Here is a 27,423-nt window from a genome sequence, read left to right as displayed (position 1 = left end):
TTTGAATAAATTTTAAAAAATTACAGATCCCTTTCGTGATCCAAGTATTTGTGGAAAACCACAGTGTGAAACGCCATTCAGAAAATTTAATTTTCATGACAATTTATATAAATACGAATATAACGTAGACTTAAATACAGAATTTTCCGGTACTGGCAATAATGCGTCCAGCCTTTTCCTAAAAGCAAGCGTTATCATATATTTTCCAAAGCCTTGTGATGGATTTTTACAAATCACGGATGTTAAACTTTGGGATCATGAGTGTAAATCAAAGGATGACGAATTCAGTAATAATGCAAATAGCGGAAACGAAAACTTCAATGAAGATGATTATTACGGGGAATTTACAGATTCAAGAGGTTATACTGAACCCAATGATAATTTTATTAATATGCATCCAAAAAGTATTGAGCTGGCAAAAGATTTAAAACAACATTTGTTACGTTTCTCTTTTAACGATGGGCTTATTTCGGAAATATGCCCAAACTTCCAAGAATCCGTTTGGGCTTTAAACTTGAAAAAAGGCATACTCTCCATTTTTCAAAATACAATGCTGCGGTTTGATGTCGATTTCAATACAACAGAAGTCGATACATCCGGAGAGTGCAATGTGCAGTATACATTAAAAGATGTGAATAATGCTTTTATAAAGATTCGAAAGACAAAAAATATGCAAACATGTCAGAAGCGCTACTCAACTAATTCTATACTGCAGTCTACTCCATACAGATTTCGTGATGACAAAGCTTTATGGCCAATAATTGACTCTATAAGCTACTGTGATGTAAGTACTTCTTTCTCTAAAATATAATAATAGTTATATTTGTCCCTGTTTTTTTTGATAATGATTCCGTGTACACTTTTACCACATGGGTAGGATTATAAAAAGTCGGTAAAGATAATATTATTCTCAGGCTTACCGCCTTATACAACTCAAATGCATTATCGAGGCCCAAAACGTGGTTAAGGCTTTAGTGTCTTAGCCACAAGGCCGCGAACCAGTGATATCTTAGCCTTCTCATAAGGCGCTCTTTTGAAATGCAGCGTTAATCTATTATGTGTTAATCTTATTTAAATTGGTGATATTACAAATCTTTGTTTTACGCTATTTGTGTAGATACTAATCTTCTTTATAGTCTTTTTCTCTTTATAAATATCAAAACAATTTAAATTAAGTTTAACTATTCAATTCTACTTTTTACTTGGAGCATGTGTAGAATATTTGAGAAAGCTCAAAATTAAATTGGTTACTAGAATAGAAAACATAAATTAAGATGTAAAACTGTAATTTTACCAGGGTAGAGATGGGCATCCGTGGATTCAATTTCAAAAAATCGGTTTGCTATCCTAATACTGATTGTCTACGCCAATAAAGAAGAAGATCCTAATACTGATTCTGAAACCAAGTGTTGAAATGAAGTTCTACTTTTTACTTGGAGTATGTGTGGAATATTTGAGAAAGCTCAGACTTCAATTGGTTACTAGAATAGAAAACATAAATTAAGATATAAAACTGTTATTTTACCAGGGTAGAGATGGGCATCCGTGGACCAATATTTTTTCTAAACACGGGCCAAATAATAAGATTATTCTGCCCGCCGATAAGTTTACTGGTCACGTCACAAAAACTACTACGGTGGTGCACCACAGTTACCTTATAGTAGTGACGAACGAAGTATCGAGTTTTTAGTTTCAGTGAAAAGAGCGATTGCGATTTTTAAATCACAGTAATTTTTTTATAGCTATTGTGATCGCTACTTTTCTTAATAACATAGATATGTTATGTAGTTCTGACGTACAATAAAGCCAAAACAAAAATATATAATCTGAAATAAAAGGAATTATTTTTAATGCAATACCTTTAATTTTACATAAATTAGAATAGAATAATTTGTATAATGAACAAAATTCAATTATACTGATTCGCATTTAAAAAGTCAATGTTCTTTTCTTTTCATTGTCCAACCTCATTTTCCTTTCACTTTAAATAAGCCTAGTTTGAGAAAAGAGGAGTTCGCAGGGAACCGAAGGCGCTAAACATCCTAATTTTACCAGAGCTAAGAAAGACAGATATGGATATTTGTTGTGCTGCCACCATTTGAAGGGGTCCTCATTTCGAGCAATTACACCCTCTTCCAAATAACGCTGAACATCGAAAATGGCCCTCGAATTACAAGTACCTCGCGGCTTGTTTGACGCAAAATTGGAGTGTATATATGTAGCTCCGTTTTGAAAACTGAGGTTTCTACTTGTGGTTCTTGGGGTTCATTTGCTCGGGCTTCTTGAATTACTCTACTTACATCTGCAATGATACGATTTTTAAATATGTCGGCTAGGCGAAATTTTTTAAACGTGGATTGAAGAATGATGCCTTGCCTAGAGTGTTGCTCTTTTCGGTATTCCCTAATCTTTCATTTATACCATTTAATGACTCAAAAGCCACTGCTTTTACTGGATCTACATAAGTATTGGCTTTTGTAGTAAACACGCTTTTGAGGCCATTTACAATAGAAATAATCATTGATTCATTGCAATATTTTTGGTCGCTTATTTTTTTGTGGTGTACACAAAAGGTTTTAACACAGTAAGTAAATCCTTTAGAAGCAACCATTCGTCAGCATTAGTTCGGGGTAATTCCTTACCTATGAGCGCGACAGTAGTTTTAACGGCATCTTCCACTTTAATAAAACGTTTAACCAAATAAAATGTAAAATTCCAGCGATTCAACACTTTGAATTAGCTTCAAAAGTTCGGTACCAGCATCGCGTTGAAAACTCATAAATTTTTCATTTGAAAAAGTGCCTATTCTGAAATGTGCGACAATTTGTTTTACTTTTTGTAAACCAGAATTAACGTTATGTAACAATTAAATTTAACGTATGCGCAAAACAGCCGAAGTGGTGTAGTTTGAGCTCATTTTGCAAGGCACTCATTATATTGTTTGCGTTATCAGACACTGCAAATATTATTTTATCAAATACCCCCATTCGGTTGAGACTTTTTGTATTTGCTCGGCTAGGTTTTTGGCAGTTTGTGCCTTACTAATTGGTCAGGAATCCAAGAATATATTATTAAACTCAAAATTGTCATTTACAAAACGTAGTGTAATTGCTATGTAACTCGCTGTATTGCGTCCAACAATCGGTTGTAATACAGAATTTAACACCATTAGCCACTTTAAGTTTCTTTTTTCGAGACATGCTTCATATAATGCCCGACAGGGAAGATCATATGCAGGATTTACCGCTTTAAAGAATTGGACAAATTCTCTGTCCTCGACAATGCTGAAAGGTTGTAAGTCCTTAATGAAGAGCATTGGCAACGCATCATCAATTTCCTTTTTTCCTTTGCAGGAATCTTCGTATTACATATCCCGACAGTTCTTTTGGATTGGAGCAGAAGGTTCTGAAATCATATTAAAATCTCTTAACTGAAATGTGAAGTAAAAATGTTATGTTTTACCAAACTGTAAATTTCTTTCCGTAACCTCATGCTGTGTATCTGGATTTTCCGTCAGTTTAATTGCTACGTTTCATATGATATATCATTTTTCCAAATCCATTTTGCATGCGTTTCACTTATTGCTTCAAAAAATTGCCAGATTTCATTTCGTTTTTTTTTATTTTAAAAGACATTTTTACAATATTTAATAAATTAAAAAAAAATTCGAATTCAAAATATTTGTTTTAAGCAATCGTTCAACGGAGTTAAATAAAAAGCAATGCACATATATGTACATATATAAAAAAAAGTATTCAAAATCACAGTTTCTACCTCTAACCCCAAAAAATCACCACATATATTCACAATGAATAAAAATGTATTCAAAATCAAAATTTCTACCCCTAACACCAAAAACACCACACGCAATTTTTCTTCTTCAGCTAGTACCAACTGCAAATTTCATTCACAGTGAAATAGTGGTATGTAGAACAAGTAAGGAAGGGCTAAGTTCGGGTGTCACCGAACATTTTATACTCTCGCATGATAAAGTGATAATAATTTACATATTTTTTTTATTTTGCTGTAAAATTAATTAGATTAGATCAATTTGTGTACTTCGAGCATTGAATTGTATTTTCAATTCCTAATGTATATATTATACAGAGAAGGCATCAGATGGAATTCAAAATAGCGTTATATTGGAAGAAGGCGTGGTTGTGAACCGATTTCACCCATATTTCTTACATGTCATCGGGGTGTTAGGAACATATTATGTACCGAATTTCATTGAAATCGGTTGAGTAGTTCCTGAGATATGGTTTTTGGTCCATAAGTGGGCGGCGCCACGCCCATTTTAAATTTTTAACAAGTAAGGAAGGGCTAAGTTCGGGTGTCACCGAACATTTTATACTCTCGCATGGTAAAGTGATAATCGAGATTTCATAATACGTCATTTACATATTTTTCAAATACCGTATTTTTGTAAAGTTTTATTCCGCTATCATCATTGGTTCCTAATGTTTATACTCGTATTATTCAGAGAAGGCATCAGATGGAATTCAAAATAGCGTTATATTGGAAGAAGGCGCGGTTGTGAACCGATTTCACCCATATTCCGTACATGTCATCAGGGTGTTAAGAAAATATTATATACCGAATTTCATTGAAATCGGTCTAGTAGTTCCTGAGATATGGTTCTTGGTCCATAAGTGGGCGGCGCCACGCCCATTTTCAATTTTTAAAAAAAGCCTGGGTGCAGCTTCCTTCTGCCACTTCTTCCGTAAAATTTAGTGTTTCTGACGTTTTTTGTTAGTCGGTTATCGCACTTTTAGTGATTTTGAACATAACCTTTGTATGGGAGGTGGGCGTGGTTATTATCCGATTTCTTCCATTTTTGAACTGTACATGGAAATGCCTGAAGGAAACGACTCTGTAGACTTTGGTTGACATAGCTATAGTAGTTTCCGAGATATGTACAAAAAACTTAGTAGGGGGCGGGGCCACGCCCACTTTTCCAAAACAATTGCGTCCAAATATGCCCCTCCCTAATGCGATCCTTTGTGCCAAATTTCACTTTAATATCTTTATTTATGGCTTAGTTATGACACTTTATAGGTTTTCGGTTTCCGCCATTTTGTGGGCGTGGCAGTGGGCCGATTTTGCCCATCTTCGAACTTAACCTTCTTATGGAGCCAAGGAATACGTGTACCAAGTTTCATCATGATATCTCAATTTTTACTCAAGTTACAGCTTGCACGGACGGACGGACAGACAGACATCCGGATTTCGACTCTACTCGTCGCCCTGATCACTTTGGTATATATAACCCTATATCTGACTCTTTTAGTTTTAGGACTTACAAACAACCGTTATGTGAACAAAACTATAATACTCTCGTTAGCAACATTGTTGCGAGAGTATAAAAAAGCCTGGGTGCAGCGTCCTTCTGCCATTTCTTCCGTAAAATTTGGTGTTTCTGACGTTTTTTGTTTGTCGGTTAACGCACTTTTAGTGATTTTCAACATAACCTTTGTATAGGAGGTGGGAGTGGTTATTATCCGATTTCTTCCATTTTTGAACTGTATATGGAAATGCCTGAAACGACTCCATAGAATTTGGTTGACATAGCTGTGTTAGTTTCCGAGATATGTACAAAAAGCTTAGTAGGGGGCGGGGCCACGCCCATTTTTCCAAAAACATTATGTCTAAATATGCCCCTCCCTAATGCGATCCTTTGTGTCAAATTTCACTTTAATATCTTTATTTATGGCTTAGTTATGACACTTTATAGGTTTTCGGTTTCCGCCATTTTGTGGGCGTGGCAGTAGGCCGATTTCGCCCATCTTCGAACCTAACCTTCTTATGGAACCCAGGAATACGTATACCAAGTTTCATCATGATATCTCAATTTTTACTCAAGTTACAGCTTGCACGGACGGACGGACGGACAGACGGACGGACAGACGGACAGACAGACATCCGGATTTCAACTCTACTCGTCATCCTGATCACTTTGATATATATAACCCTATATCTGACTCTTTTAGTTTTAGGACTTACAAACCACCGTTATGTGAACAAAACTATAATACTCTCCTTAGCAACTTTGTTGCGAGAGTATAAAAATCACCAATCACTGATATTGTGGGATAGCAATAGCATTGACTATGAGAAGTTTTTCAATCACAGTGATAAAATCACCGGTGGTGAAATATCGCTTATCCTTATAGCACTGTCTGTTACAGTGACAAAATGGGTGATATCGGATTATAACCACAATCACTCCCTTTATAGGGGTTTCATTTGTAGAAAAGTGAAATGACTCAATAAAGTAACACCTTAGAAGGAATAAATTTTATTGCAACAAGTAAGGAAGGGCTAAATACGGTATAACTGATCATTTTAAATTAAGTTAATGTTAGTACCATGTTTTACTTCGCGTTAAGGGTGTTTATATTAAAATCAACCTAAAACAAACAGATAAGCACTAAATTTGAGGGTAACCGAACATTTTATACTCTCGCAGAGGATCGGAATCCTTCTCTAACTCAAATCACCTTAATCCACAAAAAAGCTTCGAGTAATGGAAGAAATTTGCATGAAGTTTCACTTATATTGCCAATGCCAGAGTTTGAGTTATAGAAGTTCAACTGTATATATGAAAATATTATATATATAATTTGTAGTGTATTTATATACATATACAAGTATGTAACACATACACTGACCGCCATATTCGACAAAAGATTTGTTAGAAAAACCAAAATCATTATACATATTTACTATACTACTGCGATCGAATTGAAATGTGAATTTTTTCCATTTCATGTCCTTCAAAGTAATCCCCTTCTGCTGCAATACACTTATGCCAACGAATTTTCCAGTCATCATAACACTTGAAAAAATTCTCCGTCGTGATGGTCATCATAGCTTTCTTCGATTGAGCTGTTACAAGTATATCCTCAATTGAGTCAAAACGGTGTTCTCGGAGTGGTCATGCGAATTTACTGAATAGCAAGAAGTTACACGAGGTAAATCAGACCAATGCGGTGATTGCGGCACGATATTAGCTGAAAATGTTGTGAAATGATCACGAATAACCAATGCAGTATGAGATGGTGCATTAGTGCACTTCATTGTTCAATAAATTCAGACGTAGTAAAACTCGAAGAATTCACTTTTTGAGCCTCACAAAACGACGCGTAAAATTTAGCATAGATATCACTAACAGTATTACCAACTTACAGAAAAAAATGTACCGATTCGAAAAACACGCGAAGTATTAATTAAAAATTGCAATTTCATCACAGTAGTACGGTAGTTGGGGGTAGGATCGAACCGATTTTATCCATTTTTGTCTATACTACCTACTATTAATATGCCACATAGGTTCATTAAGGTACCATCACCAATTTTATCCAGCATCCAGAAAGATACACTGTTATGAGTAAAATACGCTTTCTCATTTTCATTGACATAACTCACATATTGGAGTCAATCGGAATTTCGAAAAATTTCTAATTAGGTATTTGGAGGTTCATGGAAGTATTCACTCGATTTAATCCAGTTTTAACACACACCAGTGATCTGCAGTGAATACTTGGCTTATGAATACACTCTCATATTCATGAATCACCCCCAATATTCACTCACACTTGCTCTCACTAAAAATAGTTCTTCTCACAATCACATGGCTTGCTATAATATGAGTGTGAATATGTCTCACAATCACTTATCGCTCACACTTGGCTTAGCTTGCTTCTCTGTATACAATTGTTTGAGCTATTCGTTGCTTACCATTAGATGAGTTGAAAAGCTCATGAATACATTCACTAATAAGTGGCTCATTGTTTATTCATGAATACATTCACAAATTCCGTGCCTATTCAAAATATATTTTATACCTACGCGGAGGGGTTTTAAAAGGAACGAAACGGGCGATTGTAGTGACTACAAAACTGAAACTTCTTTGTTTATTATCCTTTTATTGAATTATTTTCTTAAGCTTTATCTTACATTCTAGAAATTGGAGAGCTTAGGTAGATGAGTCCCTGAAGTTTATACCTACGCGGAGGGGTTTTAAAAGGAACGAGTGAGTCTATTGACGTCGTAAAAACTACAAAACTGAAGCTTCTTTGTTTCTTATCCTTTTATTCAATTATTTCTTAAACCCAAATGCAAAGCTTAATCTTACATTTTAGAAAGTGGAGAGCTTAGGTAGATGAGTCCCTGAAGTTTATACCTACGCGGAGCGGTTTTAAAAGGAACGAAACCCGTGATTCTATTGACTTCGTAAAAACTACAAAACTGAAACTTCTTTGTTTCCTATCCTTTTATTTAGTTTTCTTTTAAAATAGCACAATAAATCACATTAAAACATAGTAAAATACATATATTCAAGAAATGTCGGCGGGTTGTGTGTCAGGCAAGATGTGTGCTTCAGAGATCTGCATGCGGTGGCCGCAATTATTGTACACTTAGTCAATACTTCTTGCTTCTGCGACTGAACACTGCATTGACTGCTACGCGTGATGCTAAAGAGAAAGAAGTGGATGAAAGAACACCAGCGCAAAGCGAAGAGTGCGCATAACATATTGACTTCGGCAAAGAAGTGTTTCAAGTGTTACCCACGAAACAAGCAGACACTTTGTTTGACTTGTTGCCGAAGGCATAAGACACTGCGTTTAGCTTATTGCCGAAGGCATGACACTTTATTTGACTACCAACAACATGCTTTTGGCGCTAACAGAGGAACGCAATTGAACTTCGGCAATAAGCTAAATGCAGTGTCTTATGTCTTCGGCAACAAGTCAAACAAAGTGTCTGCTTGTTTCGTGCGTAACATTTGAAACACTTCTTTGCCGAAGTCAATATGTATATGCGAGCTTAAATTGATCGTCACATGCGGTGGTGGTGTGCGCTTGCACTGCATGCTTTGCGCTGGCGTTCAGTCATCCACTTCTTTTAATGTAAGTAGGCTTAAAGTCAGAGAAACAGCAGCGCATGCCGATCTCTGGTGTGCTTACGACGGTCCGAGTACTCTCCTACCTATTTGAAAAGCGATAAAGAGGAAAAGATTTTCAAAGGCGAGTACAGTTTGGTTTGAAGCTTCGAACAGTACACAGATTTAAGAGTAAGAAAATCGGAAAGGTAAATCTTAGTAAATAAATTATTTGGTAAATATGGGAATTAGTAAAAACAATAAATTACATTACTTAGTTTTAAAATTGAAATAAGTTATACGAGGATTTGTAAATATTTTGTTGTTGTTATATTTTTTTTTAAATCATGACTAATCAAAATAGAATAATTGAGAACATTGATAATGGTACTTATCAATTAACGCAGAAAAGAGGTAAAAGTGCAGTTTGGAGCGTGTTTGCTGAAATAAAACAAAGCGATGGAAGTATATTGGAAGGGTTTGTTTACTGCCGAAAATGCAAGCATTTGTTGAAGTTTAATGGCAAGCAAACAAGTAATTTGATGCGTCACAAATGCTTCGCTAACACTTCTGGACAGGAAGTGGTTATAAGAAATGTAAGCCCAGAAGATAAGGAATGCGCTATCAATGTCTGTTCACAATGGATAATAGAAGATTGCCGCCCTTTTATTGCCGTTGAAGGATCTGGATTTAAAAAGTTAGCAGAATTTTTTATTAAAATTGGATCGAAATACGGTGAAAATGTTAATATACATGATCTTATTCCAAATGCAACTACTATCTCGCGGAGGACCTATAGAATGGCTGAGGAGAAGAAAAACGAAATTAAATCGTGTTTAAAAAAAATTTTTGATGAAGGAAATGCTTCTGTAACCACGGATCTATGGACTGACAATTATGTGAACAGAAATTTTTTATGCGCAACACTTCATTTTTTCGACGGTTCCAATTTAAAAAACATAGTTTTGGATATAAAGTTTATGGATTTCGAAAAATCAACAGGTATAAATATTCAGAACAAATTACTGAGTATATTTTCACAGTTTGATATTTGTAACCTCGAATCAGTTATATTTGTGACTGATAGAGGAAGTAATATCAAAAGTGCATTACAAAACTACACGAGATTCAATTGTTCCAATCATTTGTTCTCTAACGTAGTAAAAGCTTCATTTGAGACTACAAATGATTTAAAAGCTTTAATTAGTTCTTGCAAAAGCCTCGTAAAGTATTTCAAAAAATCGAATCTCCAACATGCATTGCAAACATCTTTAAAAAGTCACTGTCCCACACGATGGAACTCTTACCTAGTAATGCTTAAGTCCATTTCAGACAATTGGCCGACTATCGATGGTATTTTAACGGAAAATAATCAACAAAGTCGTTTGTTAGATATTAATATAAATATCGTCAACTCTTTAGTAGAATTGTGCCAATACTTCGAGACAATTTCTAAAAAATTACAGGGGTGTAATTTTGTGTCAATATGTTTTGTACTTCCTTTAATTTTTAGATTAAAGACGATATGTGAAGCAGTTCAAACAGACGTTCCAGCAATAGTCAGCTTTAAACGTAACATATTAACATATATCGACAGTATATGGCTTGCTAATTTAAGCATTTACCACAAAGTGGCACTATTTTTATATCCTCCAGCAAAAGCTATGAGAGATGTCGATATTGAAGCTGTGAAGCATTTCTGCATTGAGGAGATATCAGGCAATATTGAGTTTTACACGTCCGAACAAAATGATACCCCACAAATTCCATCTTCACCAATTACTTCAACATCAAATACGTCTTCACCTGCAAATGACCTGAACTTCTTTTTTCCAAATATTTCAAAATGGGCGCGCAGGAACGTATCGAAGATGAGATAGATCGATATTTTACAGAAAGAATACAATTTGATAATGACTTTGACGCAATTCAATGGTGGAAGCAACATAAAGCTAACTTTCCACGCATATCAAAACTTGCACTTAAAATATTAACAATACCTGCAAGTAGTGCGGCGTCTGAACGTGTATTTTCCTTGGCAGGCAATTTAATAACTGATAAAAGAAATCGACTTGCACCCAAAACCGTAGATAATATAATATTCCTGAATTCAATATTTAAGACGAACTAATATGGCAATAAGACCTCAGAAACTTAAAAAACAAAAATATACAATGATACTGAGAAGTAATTTTGTGCAATACCTCAATCTTAATATATATTTAGAAGCTATACTTGTAATATATACTTGTATCTTTGGAGTTGAATCTTATGTATGTATGTACATAAATCTTGAAGTAAATTTTATGCTTATTATTTTTATTTTTTACCGAAATTAACTGAAGTTTGTTATTTAGTTTTTTGATAATAATTCATGTAATTTTTATACCATGATTTTATTTTTAATTTTAATTTTAATTCCATTGAAAGGAACTGAATTATAAAATAAAATGTAATATTATAAGTGATAACATAATAATGTAAGTATGTATGTATACGTGATTTTTTTTAATAATAGAGAAAATTAACAAAAATATGAAAATCCAGTTTTTTATTTCATTATATCTAGTCATTATTAGAACCAGTTACAAAATCCTTGTTGTTATACAATAATATAATAGTAACTCTTACTAATTTCGTAATGGATTTCTTAGCATTTAAATGTTGACTTTGGTTCATAGCGTTACATGAATGTCAGAGACAATTCATTCATAAAGTGGCTCAAGTGGCTTGCGCACAATTGAGCTTCTTCGTATATTCACAAGTGTTTTGTATTCATGAATGTCAGAGAAACCTAAGCAAAGATTCATAAGTATTGTGAGCTCATAAGCAAACACTTGTGAATATATGCTTCATATAAGCTAAGCAGCTCACAAGCCAAAACTCTCTCTCTCATAATTGTAAGTGAGCAGTATTCACACTTATACTCATTCCGTGAATAATTTGCTTGCACAGTTTCGCGAGTGGCTCAAAGTTGTGTTTAACTCATTCACTGCAGATCACTGACACACACACACACCATTGTCAGGAAAATGTTATCCCTGAATTTCAATTATACATCTCACATGTTGACCGATTTTGTGGTAAAAAGTCAACTATAGGTACTGGCATACAAATATTCGGTACCTACAGGCTTGAGCAGTTTTTGTTGGATTAGAACAATTTTTGGTCACAAGGGGGAATGAATACTCTAAAGAGATTGTTCGTGCAAAACTTCTCCTTGGTTTGTATATCGGAAGGTGAAAAACCAAAAAAAAAATGTAAAATGGTGTCATATGGGAAGTTGGCGTGGTTGCAAACCGATTTAGTGAATTTCGCAAGGCACCGACTAAACCTCGTACTGAGCAGTTGAGTTAGCGTCTTTCTCTGAGTTTATAGCTATTCATATAGCCCTCTTTTGGTGTTCGTTTTTTTTTGCACTACGGTCTGCTTACTTAAGTAACGCGATTAATACTTATTTTAAGTGAGAAATATAATCCAATACTTATATCAGTGTATTATAATTTTTCCACTATGCCCCCGGCGGGCTTCCAGTTCGGGGACAACAGGTTTGCTGCGCTGGCCCAAGGTCCCCAACCAAAACGTAAAAAATCGTATCAAAAACTGCAAGATGCTTTTCCTGACTTACCGCCAATAAAAAGTGATGACCCAAAATATATATGTAGTGATTAAATCCGACGAGAATTCTACACCCCTTTCGAAGGTTTCTTGTTTTCGTGTTTACAATACCTTACTTACCGTGAGCAAAGATATAAACAAAATTAGTGAATTACGCGACGGCAGCCTATTACTGCTAGTGAAAAATAAGCAAGTAGCAGAAAAGTTTATAAAAACGAAATGTCTTTTCAACATTGGCGCTGTTAGCGCTAGCTATCATCAACATCTTAATTGTAACAAAGGCACCATTTATGCACCGTTTTTAAACGATGTGCCTGAAAGCGAAATAATAGAACGACTGAGTTCTTACGAAGTTTCCGCGGTTTATAAGTTCACTCGCAAAGTTGAAGGTGTTATAAAGCCTACTGGAGTCATGCTAATATCATTCAACAGTTATTCCCTTCCAAACAAAATAAACATTGCATGGAGGATGACCTCTGTGTGACCGCACGTGCCTAATCCAATGCGCTGCAGGTCATGCCTAAAATTGGGTCTTACGCAAAAACATTGTAAGGGTTCCCCAACATGCGAAATTTGCAATTTCCCTTCTCCACACGATAATGACTGCATCCGAGTTATGTGTGCGAATTGTTCTGGCGAGCATCGTTCTTCGGACTACAAGTGTCCAAAGTATATGCAAACCAAAGAAATTTTAAAAATAAAGACACTAGAAAAGTGCAGTATGCACGAAGCCCTTAAAAAGTATAGAGAAAATACTTCCCTCCCTTCCCTCACTGCTACTTTTGCACATGTGCTTCAACCTACAAAAGAGGGATCCTCTGTATCCACCACACCAACAAAAATTTCAGCGATCAACAATTCCACAAAATCTAAAAATGCTCATAGAATTGCCGACAATGACTTGCCTAGTACATCAAAACAAAACGCAGAGGTCACCTCTGCACCCAACTCATCAATAAACTATTTAACTAGAAAAAATCACTCATCAAACGCCAACAACAAACATATTTCCATCAACAAGCCTGCATCGATCAGTTCAGACTATAACAACGTCTCACATTCATCTAAAAATATCAGCGACAACTGTACCCAACAAGCCTCTTTCTTAAATCCCAAACTTTTCAGTCCATTAACAGCCTCTCTCATTTCTAACTTAAACAATTCCTTAAACTCGTTTAATAAATATACTGACTTCAACAACACTACTACCAACACTACCGTGCAGTCTAATCCACCTAATCACGAAAATCTCTTTCCAACAACAAGCAATTCCAACGATAATCAATACTCTACTGAACATACTGATCAAATAGAAATCGACTCTGAATAAATACGCTTAGCGTTTACTCTCTTTTGAACTAGTACTCAATTGGTGATACTCAGCTTCAACTGGCTGCTCATACGAGTTGATATTCTAGCTCTCTTCTGTTTCCCTTTTTCTTTTTTTCCTACATAGATCTAATGATTTCATTATTGCAATGGAATTTAAACGGCTACACTAATAATTACAATGAGCTTCAATTATTAATACAAGATCATGCCCCAGCTATTATACTCTTAAATGAAACTCACATCTCTTTCAACTTGTCGGCTTTTACTCCTAAGCAGTACATTGGCATTTTTCACAATCTTCCACATATTAGCACAGGCAAAAGAGGTATTGCGATTCTCATAAGAAGAGATATTCCTTACAAAATTAATGCCATTCAATCCAACTTGCTGGCTATGTCGATCGAAATTATCTTAGTTAAAAAAATCACCATTACCTGCACCTATATTGCACCAGATGAACATTTTACCAGTACAGACATCCTGCAATTAATCAACCAAGCTTCTACTCCTTTAATTTTCGCTGGTGATTTTAATGCGTGGAGTCCACTATGGGGCTCTCCAATAGCCAACAAGAGGGGCAAATGCATTGAAGACGCTTTACTTTCCTCTAACTTAATATGTTTGAATAACGGATCCGCGACACACTTTTCCACTCACTCCACTTTTTCCCATGTAGATCTTACAATGTGCACCGACACACTTGCCACAGAGTGCGAATGGAGTATACTCGATCACCTGCATGCAAGCGATCACTTCCCCATTGTACTAAAATTGCACCTAGGTTCAACAACTAAAAACCACAAAATAAATAAGGTATTCAAAACTGATTACGCTGATTGGGAGAAGTTTCAGACACATTGCGAGATAAATGGCAATAATATCCCAATATCTGACAACCCTAACCAAGAAAGTACGAGGTTAACAAAAATTATCCGTTCAGCAGCGAATGTTAGCATTCCTCATACGAAGCCAACAGCAAGTTAAAAGAATGTTCCTTGGTGGAATAAAGAAATCGCTGAATTGCGGGCAAAAAAACAGACAGCTTGGTATGAATACAAACGCGCTCGATCACTAGTCAACTTAATATCTTTCAGGAAAGCCAATGCTCTTTTCCGTCGTTCCGCGAAACAGGCCAAGCATAAATGTTTTCAGGATTTCACAAGCAAAATAAATCTTTCGTCTAGTCCTAAGTTAATATGGAACGCTTTAAAAAAACTTTCTGGAGTGCCTAGAAATCTAACCATTCAATGCGTAAAGGCGCCAACAGGTTTGGTAACCAATCCATCCGATATTTCCGAGTTATTTGCAAACCACTATTCTGAAACAAGCTCAGATATTTCATTCAGCACACAGTTTCAAACCTCTAAAACCACCACACTGTCCGACACTTCCTAATCTGTCTCCCCTCTTTCTTTTTCTGCTAAACAAATAGAAACCAGCATTTCACTGTCTGAATTCGAGTTCGTTTGCATCTACCGTTAAGGGTAAGTCCCCGGGGCAAGATAAAATTTCTTATCCAATTATCAGACATATGCCAAAAAGTCTCAAGCTCCGATTGGTAAAGCTTTATAACAAAATTTTCAATACTGGTGTCTACCCCCAATTTTGGAAAACGTCCTGTGTTATACCAATACTTAAACCACACAAATCCTCCGATGAACTTGCTAACTATAGGCCGATTTCCCTCCTTCCATGTATGGGCAAAATTTTGGAAAAGATCGTGGCTAACCGCTTGATGTGGTATGCTCAGCGAAACAAGTTCATATCACCGAATCAAGTCGCCTACAAAAAAGGTCAAGGCACGTTAGATGCTTTAATCCAACTAGACTACTTCATTACTAACGCTTTGTCCAGCAAAAACCACGTGTCCGTACTATCTCTGGACTTTCACAGAGCTTTCGACAAAATTGGAGCCCATATTATTATTCGACAACTTAGAAAATGGAAAATAGGCCAGAATATGATACGTTTTATTACTAACTTTCTCACAAACAGAAAACTCAAAGTCAACGTAAATGGTTTTCTTTCTTCAACACTCCCGCTTTCTAATGGTACGCCGCAAGGCTCACCTCTTTCAGGCCTCCTTTTTATCATTTCTTTCGATGATACTAGTAGGATGATAAAAAATTACATAGGAGTTGAGCACCATATCTATGCTGACGATGTCCTAATCCACACAAAAGTCTCTGACGTTAATTTAGCTCAATCCTTACTAATATACTCGCCAGAATTGAGACTTGGTCACTGGAGTCTGGTGCTTCACTTTCCTTAGACAAAACACATATCCTTCATGTATGTAGGAAGCAAAATTGCAACGGTATTTCACTAACCCACTGTTTAAATGAGTTAAGCATCCACCCACTTTACCCGAAAAAACTGGCGCACACTAATAAGACAGCTTAATTCACCACAGCTGATGACTCTATATCACACCACAATTGTGAACATCACCCAGCAGGCGGCCACCACACTAATAATACAATACCACTCAACACAGCTCACCACACTTATAATACAATACCACTCAACACAGCTCACCACACTTCTACATCACTCAACAAAAAGGATGGGAAAAAGGATAGCGAACACAATTCGTCAGACACTCGTCGCGTATCCACATACCTTTGCACGTCAACAATTCCACCTGAAGTTCGCACGCCAACACACATTCATACACACTGCGCCGCGTAATTCCCACTTTGGCTTCGATCATCATGGTTCCGCCTGCACCGATTTACAGCGATCCAACGCGATATAATTATTTTCGCAAACCATTGTATTGTAAATAAACGATAATTTTAAATAAATCATACCTTTTAACTAAATAGCCTTTTTTTTCATTTTAAACACTCGCGCGAGTGTGAGTGAACATTGAAATCAGTGGTTTATATTCCCCAATAAATTGGGGCGGTAAACTATTCATGGTCCTTCGAGCCTTAACGAAAGACACCTTCGGTTTTAACAGACAAATTAAAATCAATAATATATAACATAAATTAACATAATAACAATAATAAACAATTTTAGTGGCAATTAAAGTGCGAAAGTGAAATATACATATATGTACATAATAAAGTGCCGTGGAGAAAACCAAAATACGAAGTGCAGTGACACAAAAAAAAAGAAGAAATCGAAACAGAACAAAAACATATGCAATGAACAAAAAACTAAAAAACAAAAACAAAAACACACAAACAAAAAAAAAACAAAAACAAAAACACACAAACCGGGCGCGAAAACCAAAACAAGAGGTGTATAAATACAACAAATACTATTCGGGCGCGAACAAAACAAAACAAAACTCAAAATACAAACAACAAACACAACAGGTCCAGCCAGCTGGGAGAGGCGGAGGAACAAAATTGGCGGGAGAAACATATGTATGTACATACGTACGTACATTACAGGCGCACTTTGCATACAAAGGGAATACCAAGTGAGCGTATCAAGTCCTTTAATATATAATATATACACATATACGTAAAATCAAATACCTAACTATTCGAAGCCTACTTACTAGTTTAACTTACAAAAAGCCGTACAAATTCAACATTTCTTTTCGAAAAAATTTCCAGCAGTACCCCTTATGTTTTATAAAGCATTAAGCACGACTGCATACAACAAGTAAGCAAAGGCAAAAATAGTCGAAAATATAAAATAAAAGGCAAAAACGGAAAATAAATATATTATATCTGCATATATGTATGTATATGTACATATAGCAAAACATATTTACAAAGTGCGTAGTCACATATAAAGGTGTGCAACTTTTTTCAACACCATTTAAAATCTCTCTCTCACTTTTTCAAAAAATAATAATAACATTTATATACAAATATACGGCAAAGAACCTGCCTGTGACACTAAACAAAATCTCATATATTCCATTTTAACACATTAGTACAAACAAATATTCAAAGACCATATAGGCAATCATCCCGCAATACCCCTTGTTCTTGGAAAAACAAAAACAAGCAGGATTGCATACAAAAAGCGAATTGATCTCTCTAACGAGCTCTCAATTGCTTTAGAACAAAAACAAACCAAATAAAATTACAAAAAACATTACAGCATATTGTTTGCTCATATACATTAACACAAACAATTTGTGCATACTAATCAAAAAAGCGAATTGATCTCTCTAACGAGCTCTCAATTGCTTAAGAATATAAGTAACTCAGAAATACATACTAACAATTCGTGCATACTTAGGCACAAAGCATATTGATCTCTTTGACGAGCTCTCAATTGCACAAAAACAAGTACACACAAGCCACTTATTAGGGTGTGCCTAATTACACAACATTAAGACATAAGAATTATAAATTAATTAAAGCAAAAAAAAAAAAAAAAATTTTAACTAAAATTAATTCTATCGCAAGTAAATAGCAAAAAATAAAACGTTAATAAAACAAACACTATTTTAGCAAGATAATCGAAATTCAAAACTCTATTTACCCAAAAGAATATTTGGTTTCAAGCAATACTCTATAGCCATATTTACAAAAAAAAATTAATTATTTACAGATAAAAAATAAAATAAAACAAAAATGGTTAATAACGCAACAAATCAAAATACACCTGCAGGAGCTACACGCTCAAAACAGGCTATTAAATTCATTTCAGAAAGTGACAGTTTAACAAGATACTGCACTAGATTTGCCTCTTTATCGATTCAAGAAAACTCTGAATCGCTACTGGAAATCAAAAGTCTAAATCTTAAAAATTTTTGGACTCGCCTCCAAGCGGCTCATGACGCCATTGTAGAATCTGACGATTCAGATCTACCACAAAATTTTAAATTATCTGCTTACGCAATATATGAAAACTGCTTGGACCAATACGAAGAAACGAAAGCTATGATCTCCGTTTAATTAAAGCTCATTAAAGCAATTGCACCTACTCCCCACAGTAGAGTAGAGCTGCCACAAATAGACAATCAAGAGGCAAGTTCAGGCATCCAACTCGAGGTGCATGCATGTGATACAGAAACCTTTTACGGAGGTTATGAAGAATGTCCGTCCTTCCGGGACATGTTCACAGCCGTTTACATCAACCATCCACAACTATCAAAGGCACAAAAATTGTATCACCTCAGATACAAAACAAAAGGTCAAGCAGGCGAAATAGTTAAACAGTTCGCATTAAATGACGACAATTTAAATTTGGCTTGGGAAGCTCTAAAAGCTAGATTTGAAAACGAAAGAATACTGGTCGATAAGCAAGTAACGACACTATTAAACTTGCCTCAAATTAAGAAAGAAACAAGTGTAGAATTCATTAAACTAGAATCCACTGTTTCTAATTGTTTGTCGGTTCTATCGACACTTAATATCCCCACAGACAGCTGGGATCCTATTCTGGCAAACATTTGCACCGCCGCATTACCAGAAAAGTCGTTACTTCAATGGGAGCAATCGCTCTCATCACGAAAAAAGTGCCCAACGTGGCAACAAATGAAAGATTTTCTCACCACCCAATATGAAATTGCGGAAAGGTTAGAAGAAAAAAGAATCAAAACTAAGATCATTAAACACGACCAAAATATAAGCTTCAATAGACCCCAAGCTAGAAGCAACAAAAATTTAATTAAAAGCTTTTACAAAACGCACTCGTTCATATCCGAACAGAAAAAATACACGTCATGCGAACTATGCACAAGAGGGCATAAGCTTAGAACATGCGAGAAGTTTAAAAAATTAAATATTACCAAAAGGAACAACTTTGTCAGATCAAAAAGACTCTGTACAAACTGCTTGTCCCATACACATAATCTTAAAAATTGCAAAAGCAAATTTAACTGCTTATATTGTGATAAAAGGCATCATACAATGCTTCATTACAGCACATATCCCATCGCACCTCAAAGGAGCGCATATACAAAAAGAACCACGGGTTTAATTACAAAAGCAAATCCCGAAAGCCAAAATACTAAAAATTGCCAAGAGACACCATGCTGTTCAAAGGCACAAAAATCTCAAACGCTGCACAGCGAAACACAAAATGGACTAGTTACAGAACTGGTCACCACCATACCAACTCAAGTTGAGTATAATAAAAACAAATACCTTAATTCACAATTAAGTGAAATGCAAACGTTAAGAAAACTTCCAATAACTAACAAAACTATAAAAGATCAGCATTGTGAGCACTTCTCTAAAGCCACAACTACTCGATCAAAAAAATGGCCGGTACGTCGTACGACCACCACTAGAGCCACAATTTTCTAATACTCCACAAATTGGTATTAAAAACAAAGTTAAAGTTACTTCTGACAGTCCCTATATTAAAAGAACACACAACTTTTCGGCCCCGCAGGATGGCTTTCGCCAGAAATGAAAAAAAAAAAAATCTGAACAAATCCTAAAGCGGTGGCGGGCTACTACTTGCCAAATTAATGCATACGTACTCAAACACAATATGTAACAAAATTGTCCCAAAGGGATAGAGAATCGACATTCTCATAAAATATTGCTTAATAAGTAGTTCCCTAAATTCTAAAATAGATAAATAAAAAAAAAAAACTAACAAAAGCAGAGATCGCTCTTATCGTCCCTACATAAGCGCTCCTCATAAGGGTAGTTGGTGAGAATCCGTTGTAAAGCATGAACATCCCACTTAAAAATTATAATTCTAGGTAGGTAGGTAGGTAGGAGTGCAGCCCTATCGGGCTCAATTAGCACTTGATGTGCCATTTTGATACACTATTCGTAGAACCACCTGTATCTGCTATTACGTTTCACCATCTCTCTCAAACCATTTTGAGGTTTCGATGAAACTACTTATGTCCGATATGCTTTTGGTGGAAATCCATTCAAGATTTGGTGCTTGGTGGATTCCGAGTGTTTTGTGTCGGATCTGTGCTAGAGCTGGGCATTCGCAGAGAAAGTGGAAGATTGTTTCCTTGTTCCCTGCTACTCCGCAGCCACGGCAGATATCGTTGTAGGGCAATCCCATTTTGGACGCATGTTCCCCAAATGGCCAGTGCCCTGTTGTGGAAGCTGTTATTCTGTAAATACTTTTTCTTGACCTATTTAATAAATCATTTGTTCTTTTCCTGTCATATGTTGGCCATAATTGTTTAGTTATGACGCATTTTGTAATGTTTTTCCACCTGTTGTTTGCAATTTGCTGAAATTGTCTATTGATCTCTCCTTTTATCGATCCTAGCGGGCTTGGTATTAGCTCCGCCTCGGATTCATTGAGGAAAGCTCCTGCCTTTGCCAACTCGTCTGCTTTTTCGTTACCGAAAAAGTTCCTGTGTCCGGGAACCCAGATCAAGTTTAGCTGGAGCTTGTATTTAATTGAGCTTAGTGCTCTCTTGCAGCTGTGAACTATACTGGAATTTGTCATGGGTGAAGACAATGCCAGGAGGGCCGCCTGGCTGTCCGTAAATATAGTTGCTTTATGTATATTTCCGTGGTTTTCTAATAGAACCTCGCAGGCTTTTTCTATGCCTAGTACTTCTGCTTGGAAGATGATAGCCGAGTTCGGTAGACGTATAGAGAGAGATATGCCTAGATCAGCGGAGAATACCCCCGTGCCCACTCCGCAGTCCATTTTGGACCCGTCGGTATAGACTGAGGTGGTATCTTCCTCTACTATTGAACCTCTTCTCCATTCTCGTCTAGATGGTATCCTCACCTGGAAGTGTCTACTGAAATCCAGCTTTGGGAGAATGTAGTCTGATTTGTTAATAGTGAACTTGTTTAGAATTACACTATGTCCGTAGTTCAGCTGTTTCCAACCTCCCAATTCTTTTATTCTTATCGCCGCAATAGCTGCTGTTTTGTGAATAAAAATTGGTAGTTGATGCAGGATCACATTGAGCGCATCAGTCGGACATGACCTGATTGCACCCGTAACACCCGCACATGCTGCTCTTTGTATTCCATTTAATTTTCTAAACAAACAGCGCTGGCCACCATACCAGAGCTCCATATGTAAGTATAGGTCTTATGACAGCAGTATACATCCACATGATTATACTTGGTTTAAGGCCCCAATTCTTGTTGACGATTTTCTTACAAGTATAGTAGGCCATGTATGCTTTGTTTATTCTTTTTTCTATATTTATTTTCCAGGACAGTTTGGTGTCAATCTCCACCCCCAAGTATTTAGCTGTGGGGGATAGAGTGAGTGTTGTACCGTTTAGTACCGGAAGTTGAAACTGAGGTATTTTGGTTCTGCTAGTGAATAGCATCAGTTCGGTTTTGTTCGGGTTAACTCCTAGACCATTGTTTTTAGCCCATAGGTTTAACCTACGAAGTGCTCTTTCCATAATCTCGCTGACTGTTGAAGGAAACATGCCTGAAACCAACAACACTATATCGTCTGCATACGCTACTGCTTTCACTCCTTCACCGTTTAGTTGGAGTAGTATTTCGTTCAGCGCTGCAACCCAAAGAATCGGAGAGAGGACCCCCCCTTGAGGCGTTCCTCTACTCACATAGCTTGTTTGTGTTGCACCGCCGTTTGAAGCTATAATCTTCCTATTCTCAAGCATCGATAGTATCCATCTGCACACAGTGTCGTCTATGCCACCATGTGCCAGAGAATTAATTATCGCATTTACTTTTATGTTGTTGAAGGCGCCCTCTATGTCTAGAAATGCAGCCATGGTGTATTGTTTGTGGTGTAGTGATTTTTCGATTACACTTATCACCTCGTGAAGGGCGGTTTCGGTTGATCGGCCCTTCATGTACGCATGTTGGGACTTCGATAACTTCTCCGCCATTATTGCTCTTACGTGTAGATCTATTAGCCTTTCTAGTACCTTCAGCATACAGGAGGTAAGGCTTATAGGTCTAAAATCCTTGGCATTCTCGTGTGTTCTTCTGCCTGGTTTTGGAAGGAACACAACTTTACTCCTTTTCCAACTTCTTGGGATGTAAGATAGTTGAATGCTAGCCTTGTATATATTTTCAAGCCTTAGAACCATTGGTTCTACTAGTTTTTGCAGCATTATGGGCATAATCCTGTCAGGACCTGCCGCTTTAAATGGTGCAAAACTGTTTATGGCATATTTGATTTTACTTTTGTCTACTATTTGGCTTCGATAGTCAGCTGCATTCAGCGGTGGTTCTGGTTGAATCCTCGTTGAAGGTTTTTGCTGGCTCCCGGGGAAGTGCGTTGTGATTAGTACCTCCAGAGACTCTTTTGCCGAGGAGGTCCAATCACTTCCCTCAGCCCTAATGTAGGCAGTGTTAATATGATCTTTGGATAGCATTTTACTCAGCCTAGCGGCTTCTCTGCAACTTTCTATCGATGTGCAGAAAGATTGCCATGAGTCCTTTTTAGCTTTCCTGACTGCTTTTTTGTATTCTTTCATAATGTCTTTATATGGCTGCCAGATTTTGGTTCTAAAACTCTCATTCAAAGTTTTCCTTAGTTGTGTTCTCAAACTCTTAAGTTCACTGTTCCACCAAGGAAGAGACTTTCTCTTTTTCAAAACTGTTAGCGGAGTAGATTTATTAAAAGTTGTGGTTAAAATTTTTTCCAACTTCTCTACTTCTGAATCTAATTCCTCAGGATTTCTGATACTCTTATTGCCTCCCTTTTCAAAGCATTTTGTTACTATACTGGTAAATTTTCCCCATGCCGTTCTTCTAGGGTTCCGGTATGTGAGAGGCGCACTGTAATTCTCGCGGATGCTGAAGAGTATCCAAGAGTGATCCGACATGGAAGGCTCATCGGATACCATCCAGTTATCCACAACGAGACTGTCTGTGTCTGTTGATAGCGTGAGGTCAAGCACTTCCTCCCACCCCGGAAACCTATCCGAGCTTGGGAAAGTAAATGTTGGCTTATCGCCCTTGTTGCAAATACTTAGATTAGCCAAGTTCCACCTTTACCACTGTGATATCTGCTGTGCTGTAATTAGGACAAAGAAATGCATTTATACCTTTATTGATAAGGATGCATGCCCTAGGTTTACCTCTGTTCCGTGTGTAAAACAGGTTATAGTTGCTGCTGTTTAGCCCTTTAATGGAATCATCATTGACCCAGGGCTCCTGTACTAGGCTGATGTCGGTGCCCCTCTCGTTCACGAGGGTTGTCAGATTCGCTGTAGCACTCTTCGAGTGCTGCAGGTTTATCTGTACACATCTAAGGTTGTTATTGGGCATCTCGGGTTTCTTCGATGCCCACATTCCTTAGCAACTGGCTGGCGTCGTCGACCTCTTTAGTGTCGTCTTCGTCAGCCGCTTTGTCGCCTTGGAAGATTTTTAGTCTGGCCTTGCGGATTCCGAAGCTGATTTTGTAGTCAGTCTTCTTCAGAGCCTCAATGGACTCATCACAAATGGCCACTAGTATTGGCTTACTTGCTTTATTAGGTTTTTCCTCCTTGATTAGCTGCCACTCATCTATACCTGGTATAGATTTGTTCTGCAGCTTAATGCACCTCAGGAGTTTTTCGCCTAGCTCCTCTAGAGGGGGTAACCAAATGCGAGCACGAGGTCTCTTTGGAATGTCCCTGGCGGGTATAAGCCTCAATTGGAAGCCTACGAAGGCGTTGCTAATTATAGCAACACTACCCGTCAGGAATTCTAGCGAGGCCTGGTCCGCGCATTTGATGACCCTGTAGCCCCTGAGGGTCTCAGAGGAGTCAAACTCCGGGTGAGGACCTGCAAGATTGTCGAGTACATAGCTTAGCACCATACTCGACAATCTGACGTCGATCTCCACCCATCTCTCCTGTATTGTGCCCGGAGAGGAGGAATTTCCATCTATAATGGCCACTTGCAGGCTATCCCTGGCTACATCGCAGAAACGCCTTGCCGTTGTTGTGCTGCTGTGTTCTCCTTCACTCCGCCTCGGTTTTTTGGGCTGAGTTCCGAGTACCTCTGTGATGGAGCGATTTCTCTTTTGAGAAGTGCACTCTAGTTTGTTCTCTACTTGAGGTTGTGATTGCTTCCTTTTCAGGTAGCCTTCATATTCCTCAACGATGGATTTGAGGCGCTTTGTTTCAGCCTCATCAACTGGGGTACCGGCTGCCTGGTCTTTGGCTATCTTCCCTAGTATGAAGACCGCCCTCTGGTACCGGGTTTTCCTCAGCTGATTTTGGGATTTCTTGCGTTTCTTTTTGTTCTCACTTTTAGCCGCCAGTGCACTTTGGTTGGTGCTCATGGCAGCCTTGGAGGTGGACGCTTCGTCCCTTACCTCTGTGGTTTTCACTGCTGTATCTACCGGTATACTTTGTTTGGTATGTTCGGTAGTACTCTTACTCGTCTCCTGGCTGGAGGCAAGTAGTTCGTCCTCATCGGATTCCGTTATAGGATTCCGATAGCTCATGTCCTTAGTCGTTGCTGTTGTCGTCAATTTGGTTGTTGTAGTTGGTGTTGTTGTTGTTGTTGGTTTTGTATTGTTTGCGTTCATGTTTGGTGGTTTGTCACTATAATTCTAGTGAAGCCGTTCGCAATTACCGGCCACTCTCTCGCAAGGTCCCTCTATTGGCACAGCCCAAACTCCAGGGCTATGGAGTACCCATTCTAGCCATATCTGAGCCAGGCGTGGAGTTACTATCCTTCATAAGCCAATAATAAATTAAATGCAAACAATTGCCGATAATGCAGAAAAGGCAAATACTAAGCAACCGGTATACCAAAACGATAAAATAATAAATTGTAAGTAACCGCTAGTAAAATAAATAAAATCAAACAATTTTACAAATTTACTATAATAATAAGTCGTCAAAACACGCAAAAAAAAAAATTACTATCGCAACTTACATAAAATACAATTTTCTATTACAACCAAAATCGGTTCTAATATTCTGCGGACTCGGCTACTTCACCAACAGTAAGCCGAATTACATGTCTCAGATTATATATATAAAACTAGGCAAAATATTCGCCTAGGGGGCCCAGGATGTTTAAATGAGTTAAGCATCCACCCACTTTACCCGAAAAAAACTGGCGCACACTAATAAGACAGCTTAATTCACCACAGCTGATGACTCTATATCACACCACAATTGTGAACATCACCCAGCAGGCGGCCACCACACTTATAATACAATACCACTCAACACAGCTCACCACACTTCTACATCAATCAACCCACTCAACAAAAAGGATGGGAAAAAGGATAGCGTACACAATTCGTCAGACACTCGTCGCGTATCCACATACCTTTGCACGTCAACAATTCGACCTGAAGTTCGCCCGCCAACACACATTCATACACACTGCGCCGCGTAATTCCCACTTTGGCTTCGATCATCATCGTTCCGCCTGCACCGATTTACAGCGATCCAACGCGATATAATTATTTTCGCAAACCATTGTATTGTAAATAAACGATAACTTTAAATAAATCATACCTTTTAACTAAATAACCCTTTTTTCATTTTAAACACTCGCGCGAGTGTGAGTGAACATTGAAATCAGTGGTTTATATTCCCCAATAAATTGGGGCGGTAAACTATTCACCCACAACCAAACTAACATCGAATCTAAAACACAGCTGAAAATACTAGGATTAATTTTTGACTCTAATTATAATTTTAATGCTTACTGTAAATATGTCAGAAACTCGTTAATGTCACGATTAAATATTGTTAAATATCTCTCGTCTAAGCATTCATTTATTCATCCGAACACACTAGTCATGTTGTCAGAGCTTTGCTAACTTCAAAAATAGATTATGGGCTCCCCATCTATGGCAATTGCTCCAAAAGCAGTATCAACCTTTTAAATGCACCTTACCATTGCGCAATACGGCGAAGTCTCCGGGCCTTTCCAACCTCGCCAATAAAAACGATAATGGCTGAATCTGGTTTACCAACTATTCAAAATAAAATTATAGATTCTTCGCTTCAAATTCTTGCGAAAACGGCTGAGAACACCAACCCATTACTAAATACAATTATCACCCATGCCACGAAAAAAAGAAAAATTCCAAGAAAACAATCGGCTATTTCGAGATGCTTAAGTTTTGCTGCAGAAAATAATATTTTACGTAACGCAACACGCAAATTCACCACTCGACATTCTCCCTGTCTGATCAATGATAAAATACTACAGAATAAGCTTATGTTTTTGTCCAAGCAAAACACACCAAACGAAGTCTTTCAACAAACCTTTGCTGAACTGGAATCTAATTACACAAATAATGGCTGGAAGTTATTGTTTACGGATGGCTCCAAGTCCATCGATTCCACTTCGTTAGCAGTTGTCACTGCCACAGGAGATTTTATTTGCAATTGGCTTCTTCCCTCAACGAGCTCTGTATTTACCGCTGAAGGATCTGCTATCCTACAGACAGCAAATCGTGTATGTCTGCAATAACGTCTCCTTCCAATCGCAATCCCATAATAGAAGTTATCAGGGACGCGGTCATTGGAGCCCCTCAGAAAATCCAAGTAATGTGGATCCCTGGCCATGCTAGTATTACAGGCAACCACTTTGCAGACCTCGCTGCGAAAAATGTAGCCAGGACTCCTGCCTTAATATATTACGTCTCATCCAAGCAAGAAATTCTTAACCTTATTAAGCACAAAAGGCATCAAAAAAACGCTAGCGAATGGAAAACATTTAAACATCACTACGCAGTCATAAACCCAGCCAGAAATCGTATAATCTACTCGT

General features: G+C 37.3%; 1 protein-coding gene across 5 annotated transcripts in view; it reads left to right on the top strand.

Moving 5' to 3' along the window:
• The window catches only part of LOC126765255 (vitellogenin-like), a 60,431-nt gene that overhangs the window by 9,866 nt on the left and 23,142 nt on the right, over window positions 1–27,423 (top strand). For 3 of the 5 annotated variants that reach the window (XM_050482948.1, XM_050482946.1, XM_050482947.1), the window contains exon 3: window positions 27–784. In XM_050482948.1, coding sequence (XP_050338905.1) covers window positions 27–784 — 758 coding nt within the window. Of the gene's footprint in view, window positions 1–26; window positions 785–16,247; window positions 16,660–25,783; window positions 26,157–27,423 lie in introns of those variants that run through there. The other 2 variants (XM_050482950.1, XM_050482949.1) reach the window with 2 other exon arrangements.

Source organism: Bactrocera neohumeralis, unplaced genomic scaffold, assembly GCF_024586455.1.
Source record: "Bactrocera neohumeralis isolate Rockhampton unplaced genomic scaffold, APGP_CSIRO_Bneo_wtdbg2-racon-allhic-juicebox.fasta_v2 cluster10, whole genome shotgun sequence".
In the NCBI taxonomy this organism is placed as follows: domain Eukaryota; kingdom Metazoa; phylum Arthropoda; class Insecta; order Diptera; family Tephritidae; genus Bactrocera; species Bactrocera neohumeralis.
The sequence above is the reverse complement of the archived record's forward strand: the minus strand, read 5'-3'. Positions and strand labels throughout refer to the sequence as shown.